The sequence below is a fragment of the Pseudophryne corroboree genome, chromosome 9, assembly GCF_028390025.1.
Source record: "Pseudophryne corroboree isolate aPseCor3 chromosome 9, aPseCor3.hap2, whole genome shotgun sequence".
NCBI lineage: Eukaryota > Metazoa > Chordata > Amphibia > Anura > Myobatrachidae > Pseudophryne > Pseudophryne corroboree.
In genome coordinates, this window is record NC_086452.1 from 96,736,379 (window position 1) to 96,762,701 (window position 26,323).

The 26,323-nt window shown below is 44.8% G+C and overlaps 1 protein-coding gene across 3 annotated transcripts in view; it reads right to left on the reverse strand.

Annotated features, from left to right (window-relative positions):
* The window catches only part of RABGAP1L (RAB GTPase activating protein 1 like), a 690,515-nt gene that overhangs the window by 514,239 nt on the left and 149,953 nt on the right, over positions 1 to 26,323 (reverse strand). For all 3 annotated transcript variants that reach the window (XM_063939666.1, XM_063939667.1, XM_063939668.1), the window contains exon 8: positions 763 to 829. In XM_063939666.1, the coding sequence (XP_063795736.1) occupies positions 763 to 829 (67 nt within the window). The remainder of the gene's footprint in view (positions 1 to 762; positions 830 to 26,323) is intronic.

Here is a 26,323-nt window from a genome sequence, read left to right on the forward strand (position 1 = left end):
GATTTCCCGACTTGTCGGAAAAACTGAGCCCAGATTGAATAGGTCGGAATCCCTTCCGACCTATTCCAGTCGGAAACTGCAGTCTTTCCGACAAGACGGCAGTTTCCGACTCTAATTGAATATACTGTACCCCTATGCCCAGTTCCAGTTACCGATGGTGTGTTACAAATCACGGAAATAGCTGAACAATAGCGGGAGTGCCAAAGACTGAGCCCTTGCGATGCTTTCTGGTATCATTTACACTTTGTGGATTTAACGCAAATCATTGTTAAAACTATTTGATGCTCCTGTTTAAACAGAAACTAAAACAAGGAATTAAAGTATTTCTGTCAATCTCTGCAACACCAGAGTGACAAGACTCCGAGTGGCAACTTGCTTACAGATTATGGGGGCAGATGCATTAAGCCTGGAGAAGGGATAAAGAAGTGATAAAGCAGTGATAAGTGGAAGGTGATAACGCACCAGCCAATCAGCTCCTAACTGTCATTTCTCAAATCCGTAATGATTGGCTGGTTCGTTATCACTGCTTTCTCACTTCTTTATCACTTCTCCAGGTTTATACATCTGCCCAATGGCACTCAATCATGCAGTCAGTCATCTCTCGCCTCCTACTAGAGAGCTCCATCTCCAGACAGTAACGTAAAGCCATTTAATAACCGCTTAAGTGGCACTTGCACTTCCAATTTTAAGGAGATTGCCCTCCAGAACATGAATCCAACTTTAAGCTACCCTACTGTAAATGTGGTGCAATGTGATAATTACCATATCCAGAAGGTGCATGTCACTATTTTTGACATTTTTACCCGGACTGAGCAGCATCCCAAAACATCTGTGCAAAAAAAAAAAAATACATAATAAAATTGTGAATAGTCAATTACATGTTATTCCAATTAATTTCACGCATCTATTACCATAGGCCATATGAGGGAGGATACTTCCTCTTTTAAAAGAACGCAACCCCTCAACAGGCCCCGCCCCCATTAGGGCTGCTTCTCTATCCAAATCCGCCCCTGAGATCACGGCAGTAAACCCGGGAACTACATCTCCGTGGTGCTAACATAAGATCTGTCAGAAAATCTCGCCTGCTAGAACACATGCACTACATGGAGAAGTAAAATACTGGGCCGCTGCGATCTGAGATTCTGCGAGACATTAATATTAATATGGTAAAAATCAGGGTTAAAAGGTACATGGATAAAATAAGAAATAAGCAACCACTACTGAAAACGCTTCCACTTTCAAGTGAACACTTAGGGAATCTGCAAAATAATGAGCAAATGTACTGATTCGCAGCAACACAGTCCTATATTAAACGGAAAGATAACCAGTGTTTTATAGCATTTCATTCTTTTTTTTCACAATGTGGAACAGGAAATGAACAGAATATAATTGGGGCGAGGAGGAGATCAGGGACAAGCGAGCTGACTAAATGACTGTGCTGGCTCCCCTGGTAGAAACTTTAACCAGATGATCGAGTTGGGAAGAGAGGCTGCGGAACAAAGGAGGAAAGAACGGTGTCACATGAGTGGAGCTGTTGCGTATTTGAGGGGGCAGGCACGCACATGAACCACATTCACAGGCCAAGGATCAGAACATCAGAAGATGAGACACATTCTGAAAACTGAATGGGTCTAAAAGCTTTAAAATCATACGGGTTACATTTCATAAATATATCAATTCAAATTATTCAAACCATGTTTCCTTGACTGTAATGAAATCTATCAGCTCAGACAGGCTTTCAACCTTCTCTTACTAAGTACAATATCAGTCTTAAGCAACCTGCCTCTCTCTAACCAAAGTGGAACTTCATGTTGTGCTGTGTACGGCCAGCCAGGCATGATGAGATATGTAGTTCTGCAACAGCTGGGAAAGCAAAACATCGTCTCGCTCTGCTTTTATACATAAATGCCCACAAGCTGACCCTTTAGTTCATTTATAATTGATGCACGCTTCAAAAGGTCTGTGTGTATTTTTTTTACAGACAAATGTTAAACTAGTAGTTATACTTAACTACTACCTGTATGTGTTATGTGCTCCCAAAAGACCACGTGTCGCAACTTCTACTGCTCCCTGTATGTGTTATGTGCTCCTGTGAGAACATGTGTCACAACTTCTACTGCTCCCTGTATGTGTTATGTGCTCCTGTGAGAACATGTGTCACAACTTCTACTGCTTCTTGTATGTTATGTGCTCCTGTGAGAACGTGTCACAACTTCTACTGCTTCCTGTATGTGTTATGTGCTCCTGTGAGAACATGTGTCACAACTTCTACTGCTCCCTGTATGTTATGTGCTCCTGTGAGAACGTGTCACAACTTCTACTGCTCCCTGTATGTGTTATGTGCTCCTGTGAGAACATGTGTCACAACTTCTACTGCTTCTTGTATGTGTTATGTGCTCCTGTGAGAACGTGTCACAACTTCTACTGCTCCCTGTATGTGTTATGTGCTCCTGTGAGAACATGTGTCACAACTTCTACTGCTCCCTGTATGTGTTACGTGCTCCTGTGAGAACATGTGTCACAACTTCTACTGCTTCCTGTATGTGTTATGTGCTCCTGCGAGAACGTGTCACAACTTCTACTGCTTCCTGTATGTGTTATGTGCTCCTGTGAGAACGTGTCACAACTTCTACTGCTCCCTGTATGTGTTATGTGCTCCTGTGAGAACATGTGTCACAACTTCTACTGCTCCCTGTATGTGTTACGTGCTCCTGTGAGAACATGTGTCACAACTTCTACTGCTTCCTGTATGTGTTATGTGCTCCTGCGAGAACGTGTCACAACTTCTACTGCTTCCTGTATGTGTTATGTGCTCCTGTGAGAACGTGTCACAACTTCTACTGCTCCCTGTATGTGTTATGTGCTCCTGTGAGAACATGTGTCACAACTTCTACTGCTCCCTGTATGTGTTATGTGCTCCTGTGAGAACGTGTCACAACTTCTACTGCTCCCTGTATGTGTTATGTGCTCCTCTGAGAACGTGTCACAACTTCTACTGCTCCCTGTATGTGTTATGTGCTCCTGTGAGAACGTGTCACAACTTCTACTGCTCCCTGTATGTGTTATGTGCTCCTGTGAGAACGTGTCACAACTTCTACTGCTCCCTGTATGTGTTATGTGCTCCTCTGAGAACGTGTCACAACTTCTACTGCTCCCTGTATGTGTTATGTGCTCCTGTGAGAACGTGTCACAACTTCTACTGCTTCCTGTATGTGTTATGTGCTCCTGTGAGAACATGTGTCACTTCTACTGCTCCCTGTATGTGTTATGTGCTCCTGTGAGAACGTGTCACAACTTCTACTGCTTCCTGTATGTGTTATGTGCTCCTGTGAGAACATGTGTCACTTCTACTGCTTCCTGTATGTGTTACGTGCTCCTGTGAGAACATGTGTCACTTCTACTGCTCCCTGTATGTGTTACGTGCTCCTGTGAGAACATGTGTCACAACTTCTACTGCTCCCTGTATGTGTTACGTGCTCCTGTGAGAACATGTGTCACAACTTCTACTGCTCCCTGTATGTGTTATGTGCTCCTGTGAGAACGTGTCACAACTTCTATTGCTCCCTGTATGTGTTATGTGCTCCTGTGAGAACGTGTCACAACTTCTACTGCTTCCTGTATGTGTTATGTGTTCCCAAGAGAACATGTCACAACTGTAACTCCTCCCTGTATGTGTTATGTACTCCTGTGAGAACATGTGCAGCAACTTCTACTGCTCCCTGTATGTGATCCCCAGATAACATGTACCGCAACTTCTACTGCTCCCTGTATGTGTTATGTGCTACTGTGAGAACGTGTCACAACTTCTATTGCTCCCTGTATGTGTTATGTGCTCCTGTGAGAACGTGTCACAACTTCTACTGCTTCCTGTATGTGTTATGTGCTCCTGTGAGAACATGTGTCACAACTTCTACTGCTCCCTGTATGTGTTATGTGCTCCTGTGAGAATGTGTCACAACTTCTACTGCTTCCTGTATGTGTTATGTGTTCCCAAGAGAACATGTCACAACTGTAACTCCTCCCTGTATGTGTTATGTACTCCTGTGAGAACATGTGCAGCAACTTCTACTGCTCCCTGTATGTGATCCCCAGATAACATGTACCGCAACTTCTACTGCTCCCTGTATGTGTTATGTGCTACTGAGAGAACATGTACCGCAACTACTACTTTAATTTAATGGACTTGTGAATATACCTATGGACAAACCCTCAGCTTTAGCATCAGTGGGCAAATCTAACAAGCCACTGTGGGCTAAAGGAAGTCTGCCACTGATATATTTTAAGAGCTGGATTTATCTTAATTTTTAATCAAAGTGTGTTTCCCCCCTACATATTATACCTCTAATCCAGATGCCCCCTTTATTTTTCTTGTCTCAGTGTAAACATTCCATCAAGGTTGATACTTACGGGTCTATTCAATTCAATCGGAATTCCAGACTTGTCGGAAAAATGGCAGTTTCCAACAATTTAAGGTCGAATCCAGATTCGACCTATTCAATCAAACTGCCGTTTATCCGAAAAGTCAGAAATTCCGACTTGTCGGAAAACACGTGGATCAGCGGATTAGCCGCGAATTCACGTGTTTTGTCGGATTTGCAGCCAAATCCGACAGGTTTTAGCCCCGTTTCCGGCAATGTCAATCCGACTTTGAAAAAAGTCGGATTGGCATGGTCGGGAACGGCCAAAACCTGTCGGATTTAGCCGCAAATAGAATACTGAAAAGTCGTATCCTTTCCGTTACAGCAACATTCACCCACAATAATTTATATATGTAGAACTTAATAAACTAGAACAAACACAAATATTTATTCCTTCAATGACAGGTCTCAAAAAAATATGGATGAAGAATCTCTTGGCACTTCTTTATAATACAACCAAAAACCAGAATTAACTACAATTGTTATAATGCATCTACCCGAATGTTCACAGACAACATTCCACCAACAAAACCTTGATTACTGTACAAAGATAACACGCTGAATATATTATTTTGCGTCTTGCTATACAACACTAACAAAGGCTGCAGTGAAGCAAAACTTCAATAGTTAACATTTAATTAGCAATATTAAAATAATAACAGGGTTCTCACATGAAAGGATTAGAAAGACAGAGCAGGTATTCGTGAATGGTGATAGAGGCTGTGAGAGAGTAGTGCTAAGTACATATCGAGCTTTATTAGGACCAATATAATTAGTGTTATTATATAGATGGGATGTAAAGGAACCGCCTTGTAATGCAGTCAAGGAAATCTAGCGAAATAACCTTATAGTACAATGCCATCACTGTAGGCCACCTTTTCTCACATTGGGGTCGATTCTATTCGGCAACTTAAGAATAGCGCCGGGAATTAGCTCCCGACGCTATTCAATTCAGCTCCAGTTAAGTCGGCGATGTCCCGTTCTCGCCGACTAAACAGGTTGAATTGTCGGGAGAACGGGCATTCTCCGACTTAACTCCCCGGCGCGAGGCTGATTCCCGACAGAATCAGCCTCGCGCCGGCTGCGAGGCAGCACTTTTGTTGGGTTTCTTCTCTCATCCCCCGGGGATGAGAGAAGAATTCCCGACAATTGCGGGTCACTAGCAGCTGAATTGAATAGCGTCGGGAGCTAATTCCCGGCGCTATTCTTAAGTTGCCGAATTGAATCGACCCCATTGACTTCAGTATAATGGCTGACAAATGAGTAGGCCGGAACGGTGAGGACACATGTACAGGTGACACATTCGTCTAACAATTACACATTCACATGACTAATGCTTTATTCAGATTCATGTTCGTTTACAGTACTAAGACATCTGCATGCATCAAACTCATGTTGAACTGTATATCAAAGCTGCTGTTTCCATGACAAATATAAGAAGAAATAATTGCAGATAAAACAGCCATTTAAGCTTTCTTAAAATATACCGGAAGCAGCTACTTTGGGGTCTATTCATGAAGCAGTGAAAAGTGTGGAGAAGTGAGCCAGTGGAGAAGTTGTCCATGGCAACCAATCAGCATTGACCTAACATTTATAATTTGCATACTATACAATTGTACGGCGCAGCTGATTGTTTGCCACTTCTCCACAGGCTCACTTCTCTACTCTTTTCACTGCTTCATGAATAGACCCCTTTGTGAGCTAAATTAACATTCATGAGAATACAGTTTATTACTGGGGACCAGTGACATGACTGAAGCATTGCAGTGAATTACCGGGCTGCATTCTCATGAATATGTAGATGACAAGAACATAAACCAAAACGGAAATTTATTTATCTTAAAAATAGATTTATATTTTTCTATTTGATTGTTAAACAAAGATAATCCTTTCAATCATGTCATTCAGAGGTCTTCGTTGTTCTTAAAATACTTGGCTGCCTTCTGAAAGACCAAGCATGATCGATAGGACATATATTAAAATTTAGATATATTATAATTTACAAACCGGGTCCACTTCAAGGCATTACAATTATGCACGTTACAGAATGAAGGAAAACGCAGGATACTTTAAGGTTAAATGTGAAGTTTAATCCAGTAAATGCTGTACCCAAGCAATTGTGATTGACTTTTGTGCAAATTGGTTGAGGGTTTAAACAGGGCCTTTAAATTAACACAGTTCAAATCTAAATGGGAATTGGATGTCTCCTGTGACTGGACTGAGCGGAAGGAAAATGAAAACACCTGCCGATTTACCATGCATTTTATACGGATTATCCAGATCTTTTTAACACTAATCCTTCTTTCTAATGATAAAGTAAAGACAAGAAGCTTCAGTTTCTGGCGAGAAATGTTAATGATCAGCTATTGTTTGTCATTTCAAACAGATGAATCCTCTACACACAATGATGGCAGCCACTTTGCAGACTCATGAGAGTGCAGTCTCTTTATAGACAATGGAGCCGAGATATGGTTATGGCTAAAACAAAGTTGGGTAAAGGACCTCTGATGTCACCAGGGGGAGGAACAAGGTCAGAATATAGTACCTGAAATGTACCCTCGTGGGCTCAGTGGCTTGCTCTGCTTGCCACCAGGTTACTAAAGGGAGTAGCTGTTGGAGTGGATAGTGAAAGTACTATCCCACCGGCCTTGCTCCTCCCCCTGACATCAGAAGTCCTTTAGCCCACTTGGTTCTAGCATCTACTGCTGAGATATACCAGATTCATGGGAGCCCAAAAGCATTATTTTGTACTACGGATGGAAAGTTCCATCCTCTATCTAACACGCAGTCTAATAATACCTCTTTTACACCAAAAACCCAGGTCTACCCAGGTTTCCAGAAACAGTTCCAACCTGGGTCAGACCCTGTTTACACTGCACATTGGATCCGGGGTTATTCCCGACAAGCCCCATTTACACTGAACCCGGATCTGCCCTGCATGTCACTCACAGACCCATCTTTAAGGCGGACCTCTGCATACACAGCCAATCAGCAGCTTTTAAGCATAACCCACATCGGATAACCTGGGTCAAGCGGTTTACACTGCATCATTATATCCCTTTCACACCGTACAAACAACCCGGTATCGACCCGGCATATTGCCGGGTCGACACGGGTCAGCGTGCGTTGTGAAAGGTGCATAGCTGAAATACCAGGTAGCCTGACCCAGCAAATTCAATCCGGGAATAAAGCAGTATTATTCCCGGGTTGAATACCGGGTTAAATGGCAGGGTAAACGGGCTCCCCGTTAACTACAACTGGGAGAGGCGGCGCAGAGATGATCTCATCTCCCAGCGCCGCTTCCAACCCCGCTGCTTGCTCCTCCCCCCGCCGCTATGGCAACCCGCCCTGCATAATGCCGAGTCAGGGAAGCCAGCTGCAGCGTCCAATGCTGGATCCCACCCGGGAAGGACCAGTTTCCAATTCCTGGGTGGGATCCGGCATTGGCAGTGTGAAAGGGGTATTACCCGGGTCCAACCCTGGTAGCTACCAGAGTCAGATTTCCTGGTCACTCGACCTGGGTTATTTTTCAAGGACCCACTTACACAACGCTGTGACCTGGATAGACCCCAGCATAACCTGGGTCAAAAGGTCAGTTTAAAAGGGGAATTATAATACTGCCCTATTAATATGCTGCCCTGGCCACACAAACTCACGTTAGTAGAAAGGTCACTGCCTCCCACAAGATCAGCATACTCACCATTCCCATGATCTGATTGGCTATTAGTTGTTCTATCCTTGCCCACTTCAAAACAGACCGCACCCCATGAATAGCAATTGACCACTGAATGTTAACATGTACTATAAGAAAAATGTATTAATAGTTCCTTATATAGCGCAGCAAATTACTGTACATACAACAAAACTAGGTAATAACAGACAGTCACAGAGGGAAGAAGGCCCTGCCCGCAGGCTTACAATCTATTAGACTTTCTGTTTTGCAAATCTGAAATGAACAAACCACTAATAGGACAGTCCTGCAGCATTACAATAACAACCTGATTCTCGAGAACATGAAGCTTAAAATAGACTTGCAGCGTCACACTTTCAGTAAAGGACCTAGAACTGGGCAAGCATGCCACACTTATGAAGCTGAAGATGACCCTATGCTAGACGGAATGTAATCCAGCGGGGCTTCATGGTAAAGCCTGAACAATGAGATATTGAGCAGAAATGTTTACTACGGCTTTAGTGCTTTTTTGTAATACTGTGCATTCAAAAAACTAGCAGATAAATGATCATTGAAACTGTTAGACTGTATTACATTAATAACGTATAAAACAAACTTCTCAAAAACATGGTTTTGTGCAAAGTCAATCGGCTAATGTAGGGAATTACGGGGGTCATTCCGACCTGATCGCACGCTAGGATTTTTCGCAGCGCTGCGATCAGGTCACTACTGCACATGCGTATACACCGCGATGCACAGGCGCGTCGTACGGGTACAAAGCAGATCGTTGCTGAGCGATGGATTTGACGAAGAATCCATTCGCGCAGCCGATCGCAAGGAGACCGACAGGAATAAGGTGTTTGTGGGTGGCAATTGTCCGTTTTCTGGGAGTGTTTGGAAAAACGCAGGCGTGTCCAACGTCAATTCCGGACAAAAACAGGCTGTGATCGCAGCGGCAGAGTAAGTTCTGAGCTACTCAGAAACTGCACAAAACATTTTTGTAGTGCTCGGCTGCACATGCGATCGCACACTTGCAAAGCAAAAATACACTCCCCTATAGGCTGCGACTATCTGTTCGCAGCGCTGCAAAAAATAGCTAGCGAGCAATCAACTCGGAATGTCCTCCTTAATCTTTTGAGGTGTGACTGACAAATGGGTAATCTAGAACTACGCACCTCAACATTGGGGTAAGCGCTTGCGCTCTTTCCTGAAAAACGGGCTAATGCGTTTGCATCTCAGATGCGATTGATATTTAATCAGGGCCTTGGCTTGCAAATAGTGTACTCTAGGGTAAACCAAAAATGGTATGTAAACCTTTCATCTAGCTCATTAAATGCTGGTTTATCACACTGGAGATCATTTACCAGTATAGGTAAAGTATTCCCCTGTCCTTACATCTCCCAGAAGATATACACATGAACATTAAAATAAAATATTTTCTCTCTAGTTTACATGACCATTTTGTTACAATACATAAGCATTCAGAAAACGAGTTGTAGATATATTGATCGTAAGAGAAAGGGGGTGTAATGTTAGTAGTGCATAAAGCTAACCAAGAACAGCACAGAAGTATCAGAAGATTATATAGCTACATAAAAATCTATATGAGATATGCGTGGAGTCTCGTGTTTTGGATTTTGGTTCTAATTTAATCGTTGCGTTTTGAATTTATTAAAAATTTCAAAAAAACAGATAAAATCATGTAATTGTTGCAATCCAAAACTCAGATTTAAAATCCGAATTCCAAAGCACAGGAAGATCTGAACTAGGACACCGTTTGGTCCGGCTCTCCTCAGAAGATCCAAACTGGCACTCTATAACACACATCTCTATAACATAATGAGGCTGTGTGTCTAGTACAAGTACAGTAGAGACAGTGAGGCCCTGGCTCCTCCATCCCCTCACAGCTTTCACTGGCTGCCTGACCGTAACAGCCACAGGGTGATACCCAATTACCCGTGGTACATTACCTTGTGTAATGATATCACCTGGGGTTATCATATTAGCCCCAATAACCCGCGGCTTATCGGGGCTTGTGTAATCTGCATCAGTGCATAGGTGCACTGGCCATTGGCTCCCACAGGTGCTCCAGCTCTCCTCCGACATTTTCTGGTCATACCCTGGCCCTGCCTAACGTGACAGGACACTGACTGGAGGGGTTGCCACGATTTATCTGTGATTTTGTTTCACCTGCCTCAGGAAGATGAAACAAAATCCCTGATAAGTGGCAGCTCTTCGGAGCACAAAGGTTTCACTGAACATGTGGGTTTTAGAACAAAATTTCTTTATTAAAGGGAGATCTAATTGGTTACCTAGTAAAAAAAAAAAAAAAGATCGGTGAAACATTGGGAAAAATCACGAAAAACTCCCGTTGTTCGCTCCAGATGTTTCATTGTACCTAATTGGATACCAACTACCATAGGCGCCGATTCCGCGTATGCTCCCGGGCCTGAGCACCCACGGACAATCAGGAGCACCCACGGAACTAGCGGCTGCCCCAGTTATTGCTAGCCGCCGCAGCCCACACAGTGGATTGAGAGAGATGCGCTGGGGGCTGCGGAAACTCTTCCGTACAGTGCAGTGTAGAAAAAACCCCACCAAAAATGGCCACCGCCAAGGAGGAGACAGATATTAGTGGTCACATTTGACCTCTAGCGCCTGTATCCCCGGCGGCGGGCAATTTAAGGTTTTTTTTTTTACACTTCCCCATACAGAAGCATTTCCGCAGACCACAGCGCTTCTCTCTCAATCCACTGCAGGGGCTAGCAGCAGTGGAGGTGTGTTTATCCATATGTGTGTTTACCCCATATGTTTTATATGTGTTTACCCCATATATAGGTGTGTATAGCCCATATTTTTATCACCATGCTCCCCTACCCCAGGACCCACTGTATGTATGTATGTATGTATGTATGTATGTATGTATGTATGTATGTATGTATGTATGTATGATGAGAAAACTGACCTGTGCCCATGCCCTGGTGGTCTAGTGGGGTCCCTGTACTACCACAGTATCCACCCCAGCGCGCACAGCACGCCTTCAACCGGCCGCCTGGGATCGCGATTTACAGCGGGTCCCGTCGAAGGGACACCTTACCTCCTCCCTGAGTGCGGCCACGCGATCCGGGAGAACAGTGGTTGTGTGTGTGACTAACTTGGAAGAAAACCGAAGCCTCCGCTGTAGGTACCCGGCAACCAGGGCGCGGGAGTGTACAGCTCCGCTGGGGGAAGTGATGGAGCTGCAGCAGGAGATGTCTGACTGACATCTAACACAGTCAGTGTCTCTGCTGCAGCCCTTGAAGTCTTCAATATTCTTTAAAAGCTTTTCTCAGGGGTGCTGGAGCAGCCCCCCTGCTGTATGCCTGTTTACTGCATGGCACCAACTACAAAACTGAGCTCCTGTGCACGGATCAAGATCCTACTCTACACCCCCAATGTCATTGCCTGTGGAGCCCAGTGTACTCCCGCAGCAAAAAAGTAATTAGAAGCCTTACTGTGTTGCATCATTTGTAAGGGGCATTGTGTGTGGGGCATAAAATGGTGTCAGGGCCATAACTGTATGTGGCATAATATGTAATTGACGTTACAGTGTGTGGCATAACGCATAATTGGTGTTACGGTGTGTGGCATATTGCGTAATGGGATTACAGTGTGTGGCATATTGCGTAATGGGATTACAGTGTGTGGCATAATGTGTAATGGGCATTAGTCGCAGCCGCCCGTTCATTCCCACTGCCGCCTCCCGCCGAGCACCCACCAGCAAAAACACAAATCGACACCTATGCCGCCAACAGTCTCACTTGCGGGAGATGGGGACACAAAGGAGACAAATGAAAGAGACACAGGGAAGGGGTATCAGGCTGGAGAGACATGGGGAGGGGAGGCACGAGAGGCATGGGGACAGTACATGAGGCTTGAGGGGCACAGGGGAGGAGGACATGAGGTTGTCAAGAACATTGAGGGATAGACTGGTGAAACACAGAGGGGAGAGGGCTACATGGTGGCCACACTAAAGACCTGGTGAACATGAGGTTCTTTCTTAGTACACATTTTGATTAAATTGTGGATGCCCATCTACTACGACAAGGTGACCTCTTTCAGATGGTGACATATTTTAACATTTTAATGTGGGACTACATCATATGTGCCTCTGAAATGCAAGTAATATTTGTAGGAACCATGTTGCTCCAATTAAAACCACCTATTAATACTGTAGATGGATGGGGTGCTGGGCCTAAAAGAAGACCCCAACTTCATAAAATAGGAAAATTCCAGAGGAGGTTCTTCCATACGCCTTTACTTCCAAATACATTTATATAAAACATGCAGTGCTCCCATTACTAGATGTTGATTACATTTGGATGATTTACTAGACAAGACCACCACCTGCTGGAATGCTAACATAATATGTCTGTGCCTTGCAGCAGTATCTAACGAGTAACACAATCTATCAAAATAGAACACAATCACAACTCAGGTGCGACACTGATAAGGTCAAAAGATAAAATAGAAGTTTCCTTTTTATAATTTGTAAAACATACATTTACACATGTGCACAGTACTTCAGATAATTACCGCAAACTATAATTCTCTGGTATCATCATAATGGATAAAACTCGGCTTTCTGCAGTATCTCTGCTGTGCAGAAGAAACAACATTATTCTATAGATCTTTGGGGGAGATGTACTAAGCCTTGGAGAGTGGTAAGTGGCGAGAGATAAAGTACCAGACAATCAGCTCCTATCTGTCATGTTACAGGGGGGTTCCATATGTAATACCGGCGGTCACATGACCAACTGCGGCATCCCGACACTGAAGATCCCGAAATCATATGGGGTATTTTAACCCTCCCTTATCCAAATCCCAACCGTCCAGGGGTGGCGGCTATGGCTAACCCTCAGAGGTGGTGGTATCTCAAGATGTCAGCTGTCAGTGTTCTGGCCCTGGGCTCCTGAGTGGGATCGGGATTCCGGTGTTTGGTCACATGACCGCCGGCATCCCAACCGTCGGGATGGAGACCGCACCCCGTTACAAGCTGTGTTTGAATAATGACAGTGAGGAGCCGATTGGTTGGTAGTTTCTCTCTCCACTTTATGACTTTACAAGGCTTAGTATATCTGCACCTGTCTCCGTTAATTACAGCTGTGGATAGTACCGGTTGCTACCTTATTTATATGATGCCTTTACGGATTTATTTTCTTTATTAACCCTCTCACTATCACAGATACCCAGTACATTCATGAACATAATGGGGGGAATTAAATGGGACGTGAATTTACTGTTCCGGAACGGCACATCACAACTGTCGGCATCACAAGTTTTCCCTTGCACCTCAGAGGTTCAGCTGACCTCCCCCCAATGAGTCTAAGGCAGAGATGGCTGAAAAATGAATGTAGCTGACACAAAAACAGCGCATTTCCTCATATATGCAAAGCACAAGATAAGTTTTGGATGGCATACTAGGTACATGTCTCAGAAACTTCCATCCTACCTGTACTCATCTTTTAAATAGTTTATTTTAGGTACAAGAAGTAGATTTGTGAAATATCACTTAAACTGCAAAAACCTTTCAAATACAGCAAATCAACCCCTGTCTCAAGGACACACACAAAAAAAACCATAATACAGTATATGCCTGAGAGATAGGTAAAGTATCAGCCAATCACAAGCAGTTCGCTAATGCTGACAGCAGGAGTCTTTTGTGTCTACATTTGTTTGCAAATGTAGACTCATGTCCTTACTTCACTTGGCCTACATCAGAGTGCACACGTGAAGTCCCGTTCTGCTCATTCAGGCGCACGCAGGCACGCAGTAACTGGCAGCATGACACGAATCTGCATGGCTGAAAATGTGTGTGTCCACCGTCCTTCCCATGCATAGTGAGAAATCGCACAGGATACGCTATGCCAGGCATGTCAAACTCAAAATCTCAACTGGGCAGAATAATCAAGGTCTAAATCTTGTGTGGGCCACAAGAAAAAGAAAGCGTCTAAATGCAATTTTGAAAGGTTTATTAGAAAAACCTACAATAAAGATTAATCAAAGAGATGTCAAGTATCAGGAAGAAAACAACTTTAATAGTGTGAACCGAGAACTGTTATTTCCCCTCATATCACGGTGCGGTTCCCTCTCTTGTATAATACATATCATTGTGAGCTAGGAAAATGTGTAACTTTCAGCCCCGCTCTGTCCCTCGAGTCCAGCCACATGCCCCCTGGAATCCACTGGAATCCCCTCTTGCTCCTTATGGCCAGCTCCCTCCAATTTACCTTCTTCGTTGAGAGAAGTTTTTCTATCCAGATTCCAGAAGACTCCTCCTGCATGTAGGGCAGCTGGGTACACAGGGAAGTTGGACACCGACCCCTACAGGGCGTGACGGCTTCAGGGATGCGGTGGGAGGCAGAGCTTTGCAAAGGCAGCTGGGCAAGTGCAGCAGCTCCTCCTGTGGACATTTTCCCATTCTATCAATTTTTTTCTTGCGCATGTGCAGAATAGTGAATGCTGCCCGACCGAAGCTAAGCTCCGACTACGACAGACGTGCCATCAGCAACTCATCTGGAGGTGGTGGGCCACATTCCATTGGCAGCGAGTATGACATATCTGTACTACACCAACTGGCCTAGTACTCACTCTGGTTGAGTACAATGTATATACATGCTTTGGCCCTGGAGGGACTCTGCGTGTTGTCAGAACTTTACTTTGAGCAACATGAGTTCACCAAAACTTCCCAAAAAGGTAACTGATATATATACTACTACAAATGTCAGGTGGTGCCGCAAAAAAAAAAATTCGGGTATGTTTTAGGAGCTTTGGTAATTGGATAAAAGTAGTCAGGAGGAGACCATTATATCAAAATAAAGACTTATGCCTGCAAAAATAAGAATTTACTTACCGATAATTCTATTTCTCGGAGTCCGTAGTGGATGCTGGGGTTCCTGAAAGGACCATGGGGAATAGCGGCTCCGCAGGAGACAGGGCACAAAAGTAAAGCTTTTACAGGTCAGGTGGTGTGTACTGGCTCCTCCCCCCATGACCCTCCTCCAGACTCCAGTTAGGTACTGTGCCCGGACGAGCGTACACAATAAGGGAGGATTTTGAATCCCGGGTAAGACTCATACCAGCCACACCAATCACACCGTACAACTTGTGATCTAACCCCAGTTAACAGTATGATAACAGAGGAGCCTCTGAAAGATGGCTTCCTAAACAATAACCCGAATTAGTTAACAATAACTATGTACAAGTATTGCAGATAATCCGCACTTGGGATGGGCGCCCAGCATCCACTACGGACTCCGAGAAATAGAATTATCGGTAAGTAAATTCTTATTTTCTCTATCGTCCTAAGTGGATGCTGGGGTTCCTGAAAGGACCATGGGGATTATACCAAAGCTCCCAAACGGGCGGGAGAGTGCGGATGACTCTGCAGCACCGAATGAGAGAACTCCAGGTCCTCCTTTGCCAGGGTATCAAATTTGTAAAAATTTACAAACGTGTTCTCCCCTGACCACGTAGCTGCTCGGCAGAGTTGTAATGCCGAGACCCCTCGGGCAGCCGCCCAAGATGAGCCCACCTTCCTTGCGGAATGGGCCTTAACAGATTTAGGCTGTGGCAGTCCTGCCACAGAATGTACAAGTTGAATTTTGTTACAAATCCAACGAGCAATCGACTGCTTAGAAGCAGGTGCACCCAACTTGTTGGGTGCATACAGTATAAACAGCGAGTCAGATTTTCTGACTCCAGCCGTCCTTTAAATGTATATTTTTAAGGCTCTGACAACGTCCAACAACTTGGAGTCCTTCAAGTCGTCTGTAGCCGCAGGCACTACAATAGGCTGGTTCAGGTGAAACGCTGATACCACCTTAGGGAGAAAATGCGGACGCGTCCGCAGCTCTGCCCTATGTCGAATGGAAAATTAAATAAGGGCTTTTATAAAACAAAGCCGCCAGTTCAGATACTCTCCCGGCCGAAGCCAGGGCCAGTAACAAAGTCACTTTTCATGTGAGATATTTCAAATCCACATTCTTTAGTGGTTCAAACCAATTTGATTTGAGGAAATCTAAAACTACATTTAGATCCCACGGTGCCACCTTAGGCACCACAGGAGGCTGTATATGCAGTACTCCTTTGATAAAAATCTGGACCTCAGGGACTGAGGCCAATTCTTTTTGGAAGAATATTGATAGGGCCGAAATTTGAACCTTAATAGATCCCAATTTGAGACCCATAGACAATCCTGATTGCAGGAAATGTAGGAAAACGACCCAGTTGAAATTCCTCCATCGGAGCACTCCGCTGCTCGCACCACGCAACATATTTTCGCCAAATACGGCGATAATGCTTCGCGGTGACTTCCTTCCTTGCCTTTATCAAGGTAGGAATGACTTCTTCTGGAATGCCTTTTCCTTTTAGGATCTGGCATTCAAACGCCATGCCGTCAAACGCAGCCGCGGTAAGTCTTGAAAAAGACAAGGACCCTGCTGAAGCAGGTCCCTTCTCAGAAGTAGAGGCCACGGATCGTCCGTGACCATCTCTTGAAGTTCCGGGTACCAAGTCCTTCTTGGCCAATCCGGAGCCACTAGTCTTACTCCTCTTTGCCGTATAATCCTCAATACCTTTGGTATGAGAGGCAGAGGAGGAAACACATATACCGACTGGTACACCCAAGGTGTTACCAACGCGTCCACAGCTATTGCCTGCGGATCTCTTGACCTGGCGCAATACCTGTCCAGTGTTTTGTTGAGGCGAGACGCCATCATGTCCACCATTGGTTTTACCCAACGGTTTAATAGCATGTGGAAAACTTCTGGATGAAGTACCCACTCTCCCGGGTGAAGGTCGTGTCTGCTGAGGAAGTCTGCTTCCCAGTTGTCCACGCCCGGGATGAATACTGCTGACAGTGCTATCACGTGATTCTCCGCCCAGCGAAGGATCCTGGCAGCTTCTGCCATTGCCCTCCTGCTTCTTGTGCCGCCCTGTCTGTTTACATGGGCGACTGCCGTGATGTTGTCCGACTGGATCAACACCGGTCTTCCTTGAAGCAGAGGTTCCGCCTGGCTTAGAGCATTGTAGATTGCTCTTAGTTCCAGAATGCTTATGTGAAGAGACTTTTTCAGGCTCGACCACACTCCCTGGAAATTTCTTCCCTGTGTGACTGCTCCCCAGCCTCTCAGGCTGGCATCCGTGGTCACCAGGAACCAATCCTGCATGTCGAATCTGCGGCCCTCCAATAGATGAGCCTCCTGCAACCACCACAGAAGGGATACCCTTGTCCTCGGCGACAGGGTTATCCGCAGGTGCATCTGAAGATGCGACCCTGACCATTTGTCCAACAGATCCCTTTGCATGGAATCTGCCGAAAGGGATTGCTTCGTAAGAAGCTACCATTTTTTCCCAGGACTCTTGTGCATTGATGTACAGACACCTTTCCTGGTTTTAGGAGGTTCCTGACCAGGTCAGATAACTCCTTGGCTTTTTCTTCGGGAAGAAAAACCTTTTTCTGAACTGTGTCCAGAATCATCCCCAGGAACAGCAGACGAATTGTCGGCATTAATTGGGATTTTGGAATATTCAGAATCCATCCGTGCTGCTTTAGCACCTCTTGAGATAGTGCTAAACCCATCTCTAGCTGTTCTCTGGACCTTGCCCTTATTAGGAGATCGTCCAAGTATGGGATAATTAATACGCCTTTTCTTCGAAGAAGAAATATTATCTCGGCCATTACCTTTGTAAAGACCCGAGGTGCCGTGGACAAACCAAACGGCAGCGTCTGAAACTGATAGTGACAGTTTTGTACAACGAACCTGAGGTACCCCTGGTGTGAGGGGTAATTGGAACGTGGAGATACGCATCCTTGATGTCCAAGGATACCATAAAGTCCCCTTCTTCCAGGTTCGCTATCACTGCTCTGAGTGACTCCATCTTGAACTTGAACTTCTTTATGTACAGGTTCAAGGACTTCAGATTTAGAATAGGCCTTACCGAGCCATCCGGCTTCGGTACCACAAAAAGAGTGGAATAATACCCCTTCCCTTGTTGTAGAAGAGGTACCTTGACTATCACCTGCTGAGAATACAGCTTGTGAATGGCTTCCAAAACCGTCTCCCTTTCTGAGGGGGACGTTGGTAAAGCAGACTTCAGGAAACGGCGAGGTGGCTCTGTCTCTAATTTCAACCTGTACCCCTGAGATATTATCTGCAGGATCCAGGGATTTACCTGCGAGTGAGCCCACTGCGCGCTGTAATTCTTGAGACGACCGCCTACCGCCCCCAAGTCCGCTTGCGAAGCCCCAGCGTCATGCTGAGGCTTTTGTAGAAGCCGGGGAGGGCTTCTGTTCCTGGGAAGGAGCTGCCTGTTGCTGTCTCTTCCCTCGTCCTCTGCCTCGTGGCAGATATGAATAGCCCTTTGCTCTCTTATTTTTAAAGGAACGAAAGGGCTGCGGTTGAAAGGTCGGTGCCTTTTTCTGTTGGGGAGTGACTTGAGGTAGAAAGGTGGATTTCCCGGCCGTAGCCGTGGCCACCAAATCCGATAGACCGACCCCAAATAACTCCTCTACGCATCGCCTGTCCACTGTCGTGTCCATAAAGCTCTTCTGGCCGAAATGGACATAGCACTTACCCGTGATGCCAGTGTGCAGATATCTCTCTGTGCATCACGCATATAAAGAAATGCATCCTTTATTTGTTCTAACGACAGTAAAATATTGTCCCCGTCCAGGGTATCAATATTTTCGATCAGGGACTCTGACCAAACTACCCCAGCACTGCACATCCAGGCAGTCGCAATAGCTGGTCGTAGTATAACACCTGCATGTGTGTATATACCTTTTTGGATATTTTCCATCCTCCTATCTGATGGATCTTTAAGTGCGGCCGTCTCAGGAGAGGGTAACGCCACTTGTTTTGATAAGCGTGTTAGCGCTTTGTCCACCCTAGGAGGTGTTTCCCAGCGCTCCCTAACCTCTGGCGGGAAAGGGTATAAAGCCAATAACTTCTTTGAAATTAGCAGTTTTTTATCGGGGCACCCCACGCTTCATCACACACGTCATTTAATTCTTCTGATTCGGTAAAAACTACTGGTAGTTTTTTCACACCCCACATAATACCCTGTTTAGTGGTACCTGTAGTATCAGCTAAATGTAACATCTCCTTTATTGCCAAAATCATATAACGTGTGGCCCTACTGGAAAATACGGTTGATTCGTCACCTTCACCACCGGAATCAGTGCCTGTGTCTGGGTCTGTGTCGACCGACTGAGGCAAGGGGCGTTTTACAGCCCCTGACGGTGTTTGAGGCGCCTGGACAGGCACTAATTGAGTGTCCGGCCGCCTCATGTCGGCAAACGACTGCTTAAGCGAGTTGACGCTATCCCGTAATTCCACAAATAAAGGCATCCATTCTGGTGTCGACCCCCTAGGAGGTGACATCCTCATATTTGGCAATTGCTCCGCCTCCACACCACTAACGTCCTCATACATGTCGACACACACGTACCGACACACAGCAGACACACAGGGAATGCTCTATACGAAGACAGGACCCACTAGCCCTTTGGGGAGACAGAGGGAGAGTCTGCCAGCACACACCAAAAAGCGCTATATATGACAGGGATAGCCCTATGATTAAGTGCTCCCTTATAGCTGCTTTTATATTGATATATTGCCATTTATTTTGCCCCCCCTCTCTGTTATACCCTGTTTCTGTAGTGCAGTGCAGGGGAGAGACCTGGGAGCCTTCCTGACCAGCGGAGCTGTGACAGAAAATGGCGCCGTGTGCTGAGGAGATAGGCCCCGCCCCTTTTCCGGCGGGCTCGTCTCCCGCTATTTAGTACATTTAGGCAGGGGTAAATATCTCCATATAGCCTCTGGGGCTATATGTGAGGTATTTTTAGCCTTTTTAAAGGTTTTCATTTGCCTCCCAGGGCGCCCCCCTCCCAGCGCCCTGCACCCTCAGTGACTGCCGTGTGAAGTGTGCTGAGAGGAAAATGGCGCACAGCTGCAGTGCTGTGCGCTACCTTAAGAAGACTGCAGGAGTCTTCAGCCGCCGATTCTGGACCTCTTCTTGCTTCAGCATCTGTGAGGGGGCCGGCGGCGTGGCTCCGGTGACCATCCAGGCTGTACCTGTGATCGTCCCTCTGGAGCTTCATGTCCAGTAGCCAAGAAGCCAATCCATCCTGCACGCAGGTGAGTTCACTTCTTCTCCCCTCTGTCCCTCGTTGCAGTGATCCTGTTGCCAGCAGGAATCACTGTAAAATAAAAAACCTAAGCTAAACTCTCTAAGCAGCTCTTTATGAGAGCCACCTAGAATTGCACCCTTCTCGGCCGGGCACAAAAATCTAACTGGAGTCTGGAGGAGGGTCATGGGGGGAGGAGCCAGTACACACCACCTGACCTGTAAAAGCTTTACTTTTGTGCCCTGTCTCCTGCGGAGCCGCTATTCCCCATGGTCCTTTCAGGAACCCCAGCATCCACTTAGGACGATAGAGAAATAATATATTCCTGGGAAGATCAAAGCATGAGAAACATACTGCTGATGAATAAGAAGCACAAAAATGTGTAACCCACCTAAAGAATAATTACAGCACACATTCCTGGAAAATAAAAAAACAACAGGTTGCTCTATATCAAAAAACTACCCAGGTCATTTCTGAATAGAGGGTATCCGGGGCTATCCCATTATCCCCGATAGTATTCGCCTGCCTTAGAAAGGCAAAGCCAAATCCCCCATAAGTGACTATTTTTGACACAATAAGTGCAGCGAATATACATAGGATTGCAACTTTTTGCGGACCCAATGAATTTTTGCATGAAAAACAGGGCAGTGTAATTGGATACTGGTGAAAAAATATTGTTGATAAAATAAAAAGAAATCACAAGGAAAAAAACCAAAACGATTTTTTTTGTGGCTCTGGCATTATCACGGCTAACTGGATACCTCTCTAGATCAGTAAGTATATGTATATGAAAAAGTATTCTCTAATCATCAAACGTTACTCCAAGTGCACATCAGGTTTCACGTCAGTACACCTGCAGGAAACCTTTTAAAGCCTGAAATGGGGGCTAAGAGGGGTCAATGATTTGCAGCAATGTTGCAATAGAAAAAAAAAAGCCATAAAGACTAAATAATATAATAATAATAACAACAACAAGAGATCTTCATTTATTTGCAGTATACAGATGAAGCCATCAACCACTGCCAATGACTCTCTGATTAGTCAGTCTCTAATTTAGAGTAAAAGCAGCGTTTTAGCAGAGAAAGGTAACATTTACAGTCACGGTAAAGGAAATGCCACAGGTCCACTAAGGAATATTTTAAGATAACTTTAAATGATGAATGAACTTGACTCTATTTCTATTGGCCCTTAAGAATAATTACGTAAATTCCTAAATATGTGAACTGTATGGAAAGGTGAGGCACATCTTTACAAATGAGAAAACACAAAAAAAAAAAAATCGAAGAAAGATTTTAACAATTTCAGTCAATTCAGCAAAAAAAGAAAAAAGAAAAGAAAAAAGAATCCTCAAAGTAGAAACATCTTAAAGAAGGTCACATCCTTATACCATTTCCACCCCAATTTAATCCATTTCTTGCCAAACAAGTGAGTTTGATTTTTTTAACCGTATTCCAGAACGAAATGATGATACTAAATGATTCTGCATTTTGTTGTGCGTTTCCAGCAGCATTAATTGTTTTTAGGAGGTTGGGATTGATTTGCCTGAGGTTGGGATGCCAGCTGTCGGCGCCCCGATGTTCAGAATCCCGAAAGGAGAAAGTTAGTATACTTCTTCCCTGGCCCCCTAACCCTCCCTTACCGTACCCTATACTTAACCATCTCCAACGCGCCCCCACACATAGCCTAACCCTAACCCCCACCCTCCCCGGCGGTGCTTAATGCTACTTCCCCCCCCTACCGCAGCTTAAACCTAATACTCCCTACCCCCCCCGTAGTCGCAGCGTAACCCTCCTCCTGGGGGTGTCTAAACCTAACCCCTACCCTCACCCCCTCCACGCAGCCTAAACCTAACCCCATCCCCCCGGGGTGCAGCCTAAACCTAACACCACTACGCGGCTTATCTCTCCTGCGTGGCCGTGGGTGCTCTATCGGGGTCCCGGATGTCGGGATTTGGGTGCAGGGCTGGAGACCGGATGCCGATGTCGGTATTCTGACTGCCGAGATCCCAACCACAGGGATCCTAACCGGATCCTGTTTTTAAGTTACACCCTGTTTTTGATCTTTTGTGAACGCCAACTGGCTACTTATATTCATAGAAGAGAAAGCAACCAATGACAGGCTCTATGTAATTAGTTGCTGTGACTTAACCCGATGGACAGGCCGACCGATATAGTTACCGCTAAAGAGATGTTTGTTTGTGTGTGGTTAATAAGGAGACCTGAAAGAAAAATAACCTTGTGTGTGATTTGAAAGCCAAGTATTAAATCTAATGCCAGGTACACAATTATAGATATATCTGCAGATCAATTGATCTGCAGATATATCTATAGGTGGATCAGGCAGTGTGTTGTGCATACACACTGCCCGATCCGTCATGACTGACATCACAAACTGGGTGGGCTATTACATGCGCCCACCCAGTCGCTCTGTCAGTCACTGCTGGCTTGTGCAGCAAGTGTGCGGTCGGTTGGCTGACTGCCCGTGTACACAGCACAATGCGCAAATATAGCTGTAGATATATCGGCCATCAGCTGTGCTGCAGGGCAGACGCGATATGTCTGTGAATTACTTTTTTCCCAGACATATTGCTGGTACACACTGGCTGACGGACCATCAATATATAGGCCGTTCAATTGAACGTCAGATATATCCTTCACCCAACCCGCCAGCCACTATCAAGGCACAAGATCTTGCTTTCTACTTCAAGGACAGGATTGATAAGATCCGAGATGAAATGGTATGCTCTTCCTCAACCAGTAACCTACTCAATTCCTTATCTGAACCCTCTGGCACTTTCTCTTCATTTGATACCACAAGTGAAGATAAAGTATCAACACTCTTCTCATCCTGCTACTCTACTACCTCTCCTCTTGATCCTATACCCTCACAAATAAATAAAGCTCTGTCTCCTGTGCTCATCCCAACCTTAAATAACATCTGTAATCTCTCTCTCTCTACTGGTATCTTTCCTTCACTGTCCAAGCATGCAGTGATTACTCACATTCTAAAAAAACGAAATTCTGACCCTAACTCTCTCTCAAACTACGGTCCCATCTCTCAGCTCCCATGTCTCTCCAAGCTACTTGAGAAACTTGCCTACACTCGCCTCACACACTTTCTTAACTCATAGAACTTATTGGACCCACATCAATCAGGCTTTCGCTCCCAACACTCCACAGACACAGCACTGACTAAAGTAGTGAATGATCTAGTCACTGCAAAGTCTAAAGGCCATTACTCACTACTTATTCTTCTAGATCTCTCTGCTGCTTTTGACACTGTTGACCACTCTCTTCTCATACAAACACTACAATCCCTAGGTCTTCAGGACACAGCCCTTACTTGGTTCTTATCCTATCTAATCGCTCTTTCAGTGTCCGTTACTCTGAATCCACCTCCTCTTCGCTACCTCTTTCAGTTGGAGTACCGCAGGGCTCAGTCTCAGGTCCTCTGCTTTCCTCAATCTATACCTCATCTCTTGGGAAACTAATCAGCTCTTTTGGATTTCAGTATCATCTGGACGCAGATGATACTCAAATCTATCTATACTCCCCTGATTTGTCTCTATCTGTATTGGTCAGGGTCACTGAATGCCTCTGGCATTTCATCTTGGATGTCATCTCGTCACCTCAAACTTAATATTTCCAAAACAGAGTTACTTATATCTCCACCGGCCAATAGCAGTTACCAACCTGATATTTCTATTACTGTTGAGAACTCTACAATCAACCCTACACCACAAGCTCGCTGCCTAGGTGTCATCCTTATCTCAGAACTGTCCTTTGCTCCCCACATTCAATCTGTCTCAAAATCATGTTACATGCATCTAAGAAACATATCCAAATTACGATAATAACTTACACAAGACACTGCTAAAACTCTAATCCATGCTCTCATCTCCTGCATTGATTATTGCAATAGTCTTCTTACTGGTCTTACTAAGAAGAGACTCTCACCATTACATTCTGAATGCTGCTGCAAGGCTAATATTCCTTGCTAGACATTCATCGTCTGCAGACCCACTTTGTCAGTCCCTCCATTGGTTACCTGTATTCTACCGTATTCAATATAAAATACTGTTACTTACACACAAGGCTTTTAACCATACTACACCAACATACATCTCTTCGCTTATCTCAAAATTTCTCCCAACCCGGCCCCTTAGCTCTTCACAAGATCTACGTCTCTCATCCACACTCATTACTTGCTCCCATGCACGATTACAGGACTTTCTTCGGGCTGCACCAACTCTGTGGAATGCCCTACCGTGTACAATAAGACTCTCCTCTAGTCTTCAAACCTTCAAGCGTTCCCTGAAAACTCACCTATTCAGACAGGCTTATCAAATTCCAGAACCGCTAACATTACCTTCATAGCTTTCCTATCCAGTCTCCTTTCCTCGTGACCCTAGTTCATCACTGCCTTTACAATCTGGTGGACAACTATGCACTAGATAGCACCTATCCTTGTGTATCAATGCTTATTTCACCATAGATTGTAAGCTTGCGAGCAGGGCCCTCCTACCTCCTATGACTGTTTGTTTTTACCCAGTTTTGTCTTCTAATTGTGTCTAGTTGTAAAGCGCAACGGAATTTGCGGCGCTATATAAGAAACTGTTAATAAATAAATAAATATCGGCCAGTGTGTACACACATTAAGGCTGGGTGCACAGATTAACGACTGACTTGCTGACCGAGCGGACAATTCAGTTAAGCATACACACTTTAGGAGCAAGATATGTCTGCTCAGACAACACAAGTGGGCAGACATTTAAATATGCCCACCCAGTTGTAATGTCATTGTCGGCAGTTCCTGCGGCTGGCATATGGGTCAACTGGCCAGTTGTCTGCACACACTAGTACATGTAGCTGCATCTGTCCTGCTGCATGACCAATGTGATATGTCTGTGAATAACGCAATTCACAGATATATCGGGTGTACATACTTAACGATATATTGTTGATTGGTTATACAGGTTGAGTATCCCATATCCACATATTCCGAATTACGGAATATTCCGAAATACGGACCTTTTTTGAGTGAGAGTGAGATAGTGAAACCTTTGTTTTTTGATGGCTCAATGTACACAAACTTTGTTTAATACTCAAAGTTATTAAAAATATTCTATTAAATGACCATCTGGCTGTGTGTATAAGGTGTATATGAAACATAAATGAATTGTGTGAATGTAGAGACACTTTGTTTAATGCACAAAGTTATAAAAAATATTGGCTAAAATGACCTTCAGGCTGTGTGTATAAGGTGTATATGTAACAAATGCATTCTGTGCTTAGATTTAGGTCCTATCACCATGATACAGATGTAGCCACCTTTATCTTGACTGTTTCTCCGCCGAGACGGGCGTTTAGTCACGCTAAGGCGATAGCTGAGTTTAATCACAGGTAGGCGCGTTGAGGCGATCTAGATACTCATCATGCATTACACATCTCCACCACTGTGTGGCTAATGCTCCACTAATCCAGTACTTTCGATCGTACAGTATAGCGGCGGATTGATCTACAGCTCTGGCAATACTGTATGGAGTACTGTATGTGTATGGAGACGCAACTACAGTAATTGTGTATAAGGAAGAATGTACAGGACAATGTATAAACACCGTGCTTTTAAAATACATGAGCGTCTGGGAATGGAGGGCTACAGTAGCTAGCAGGAGGCGGTGGAAAATACCGTGCTTTACAAATGCGAGCGTCCGAGTCCTCTAAGGCATAAACCAACACCAATGGGCCGGGCGCTGTTTGCAGTACTTTCACACATGAAATTGGGAGTCTCTCATGAGGCGTCGTGGGCTAGGGGTGAAGGCTCCCACGCTGGGGGTCCTGGGTTCGAGACGTGATGTGCCTTCTTTTTTTTTTTTTATTGTAATAATACACTGTATTATTTTATCTACATTGTAAGACAGTCAATGGAAAGGTGCACACAAGTTACATATAAATCAGAGTACATCTGCAGGAGTGATTCTTTACGCTAAATGCAACTAAACAGCGGGAATGAAATGAGGGTATTCTGACGCTACTAACTGAGCAAAACAGTACTGTAGATCTT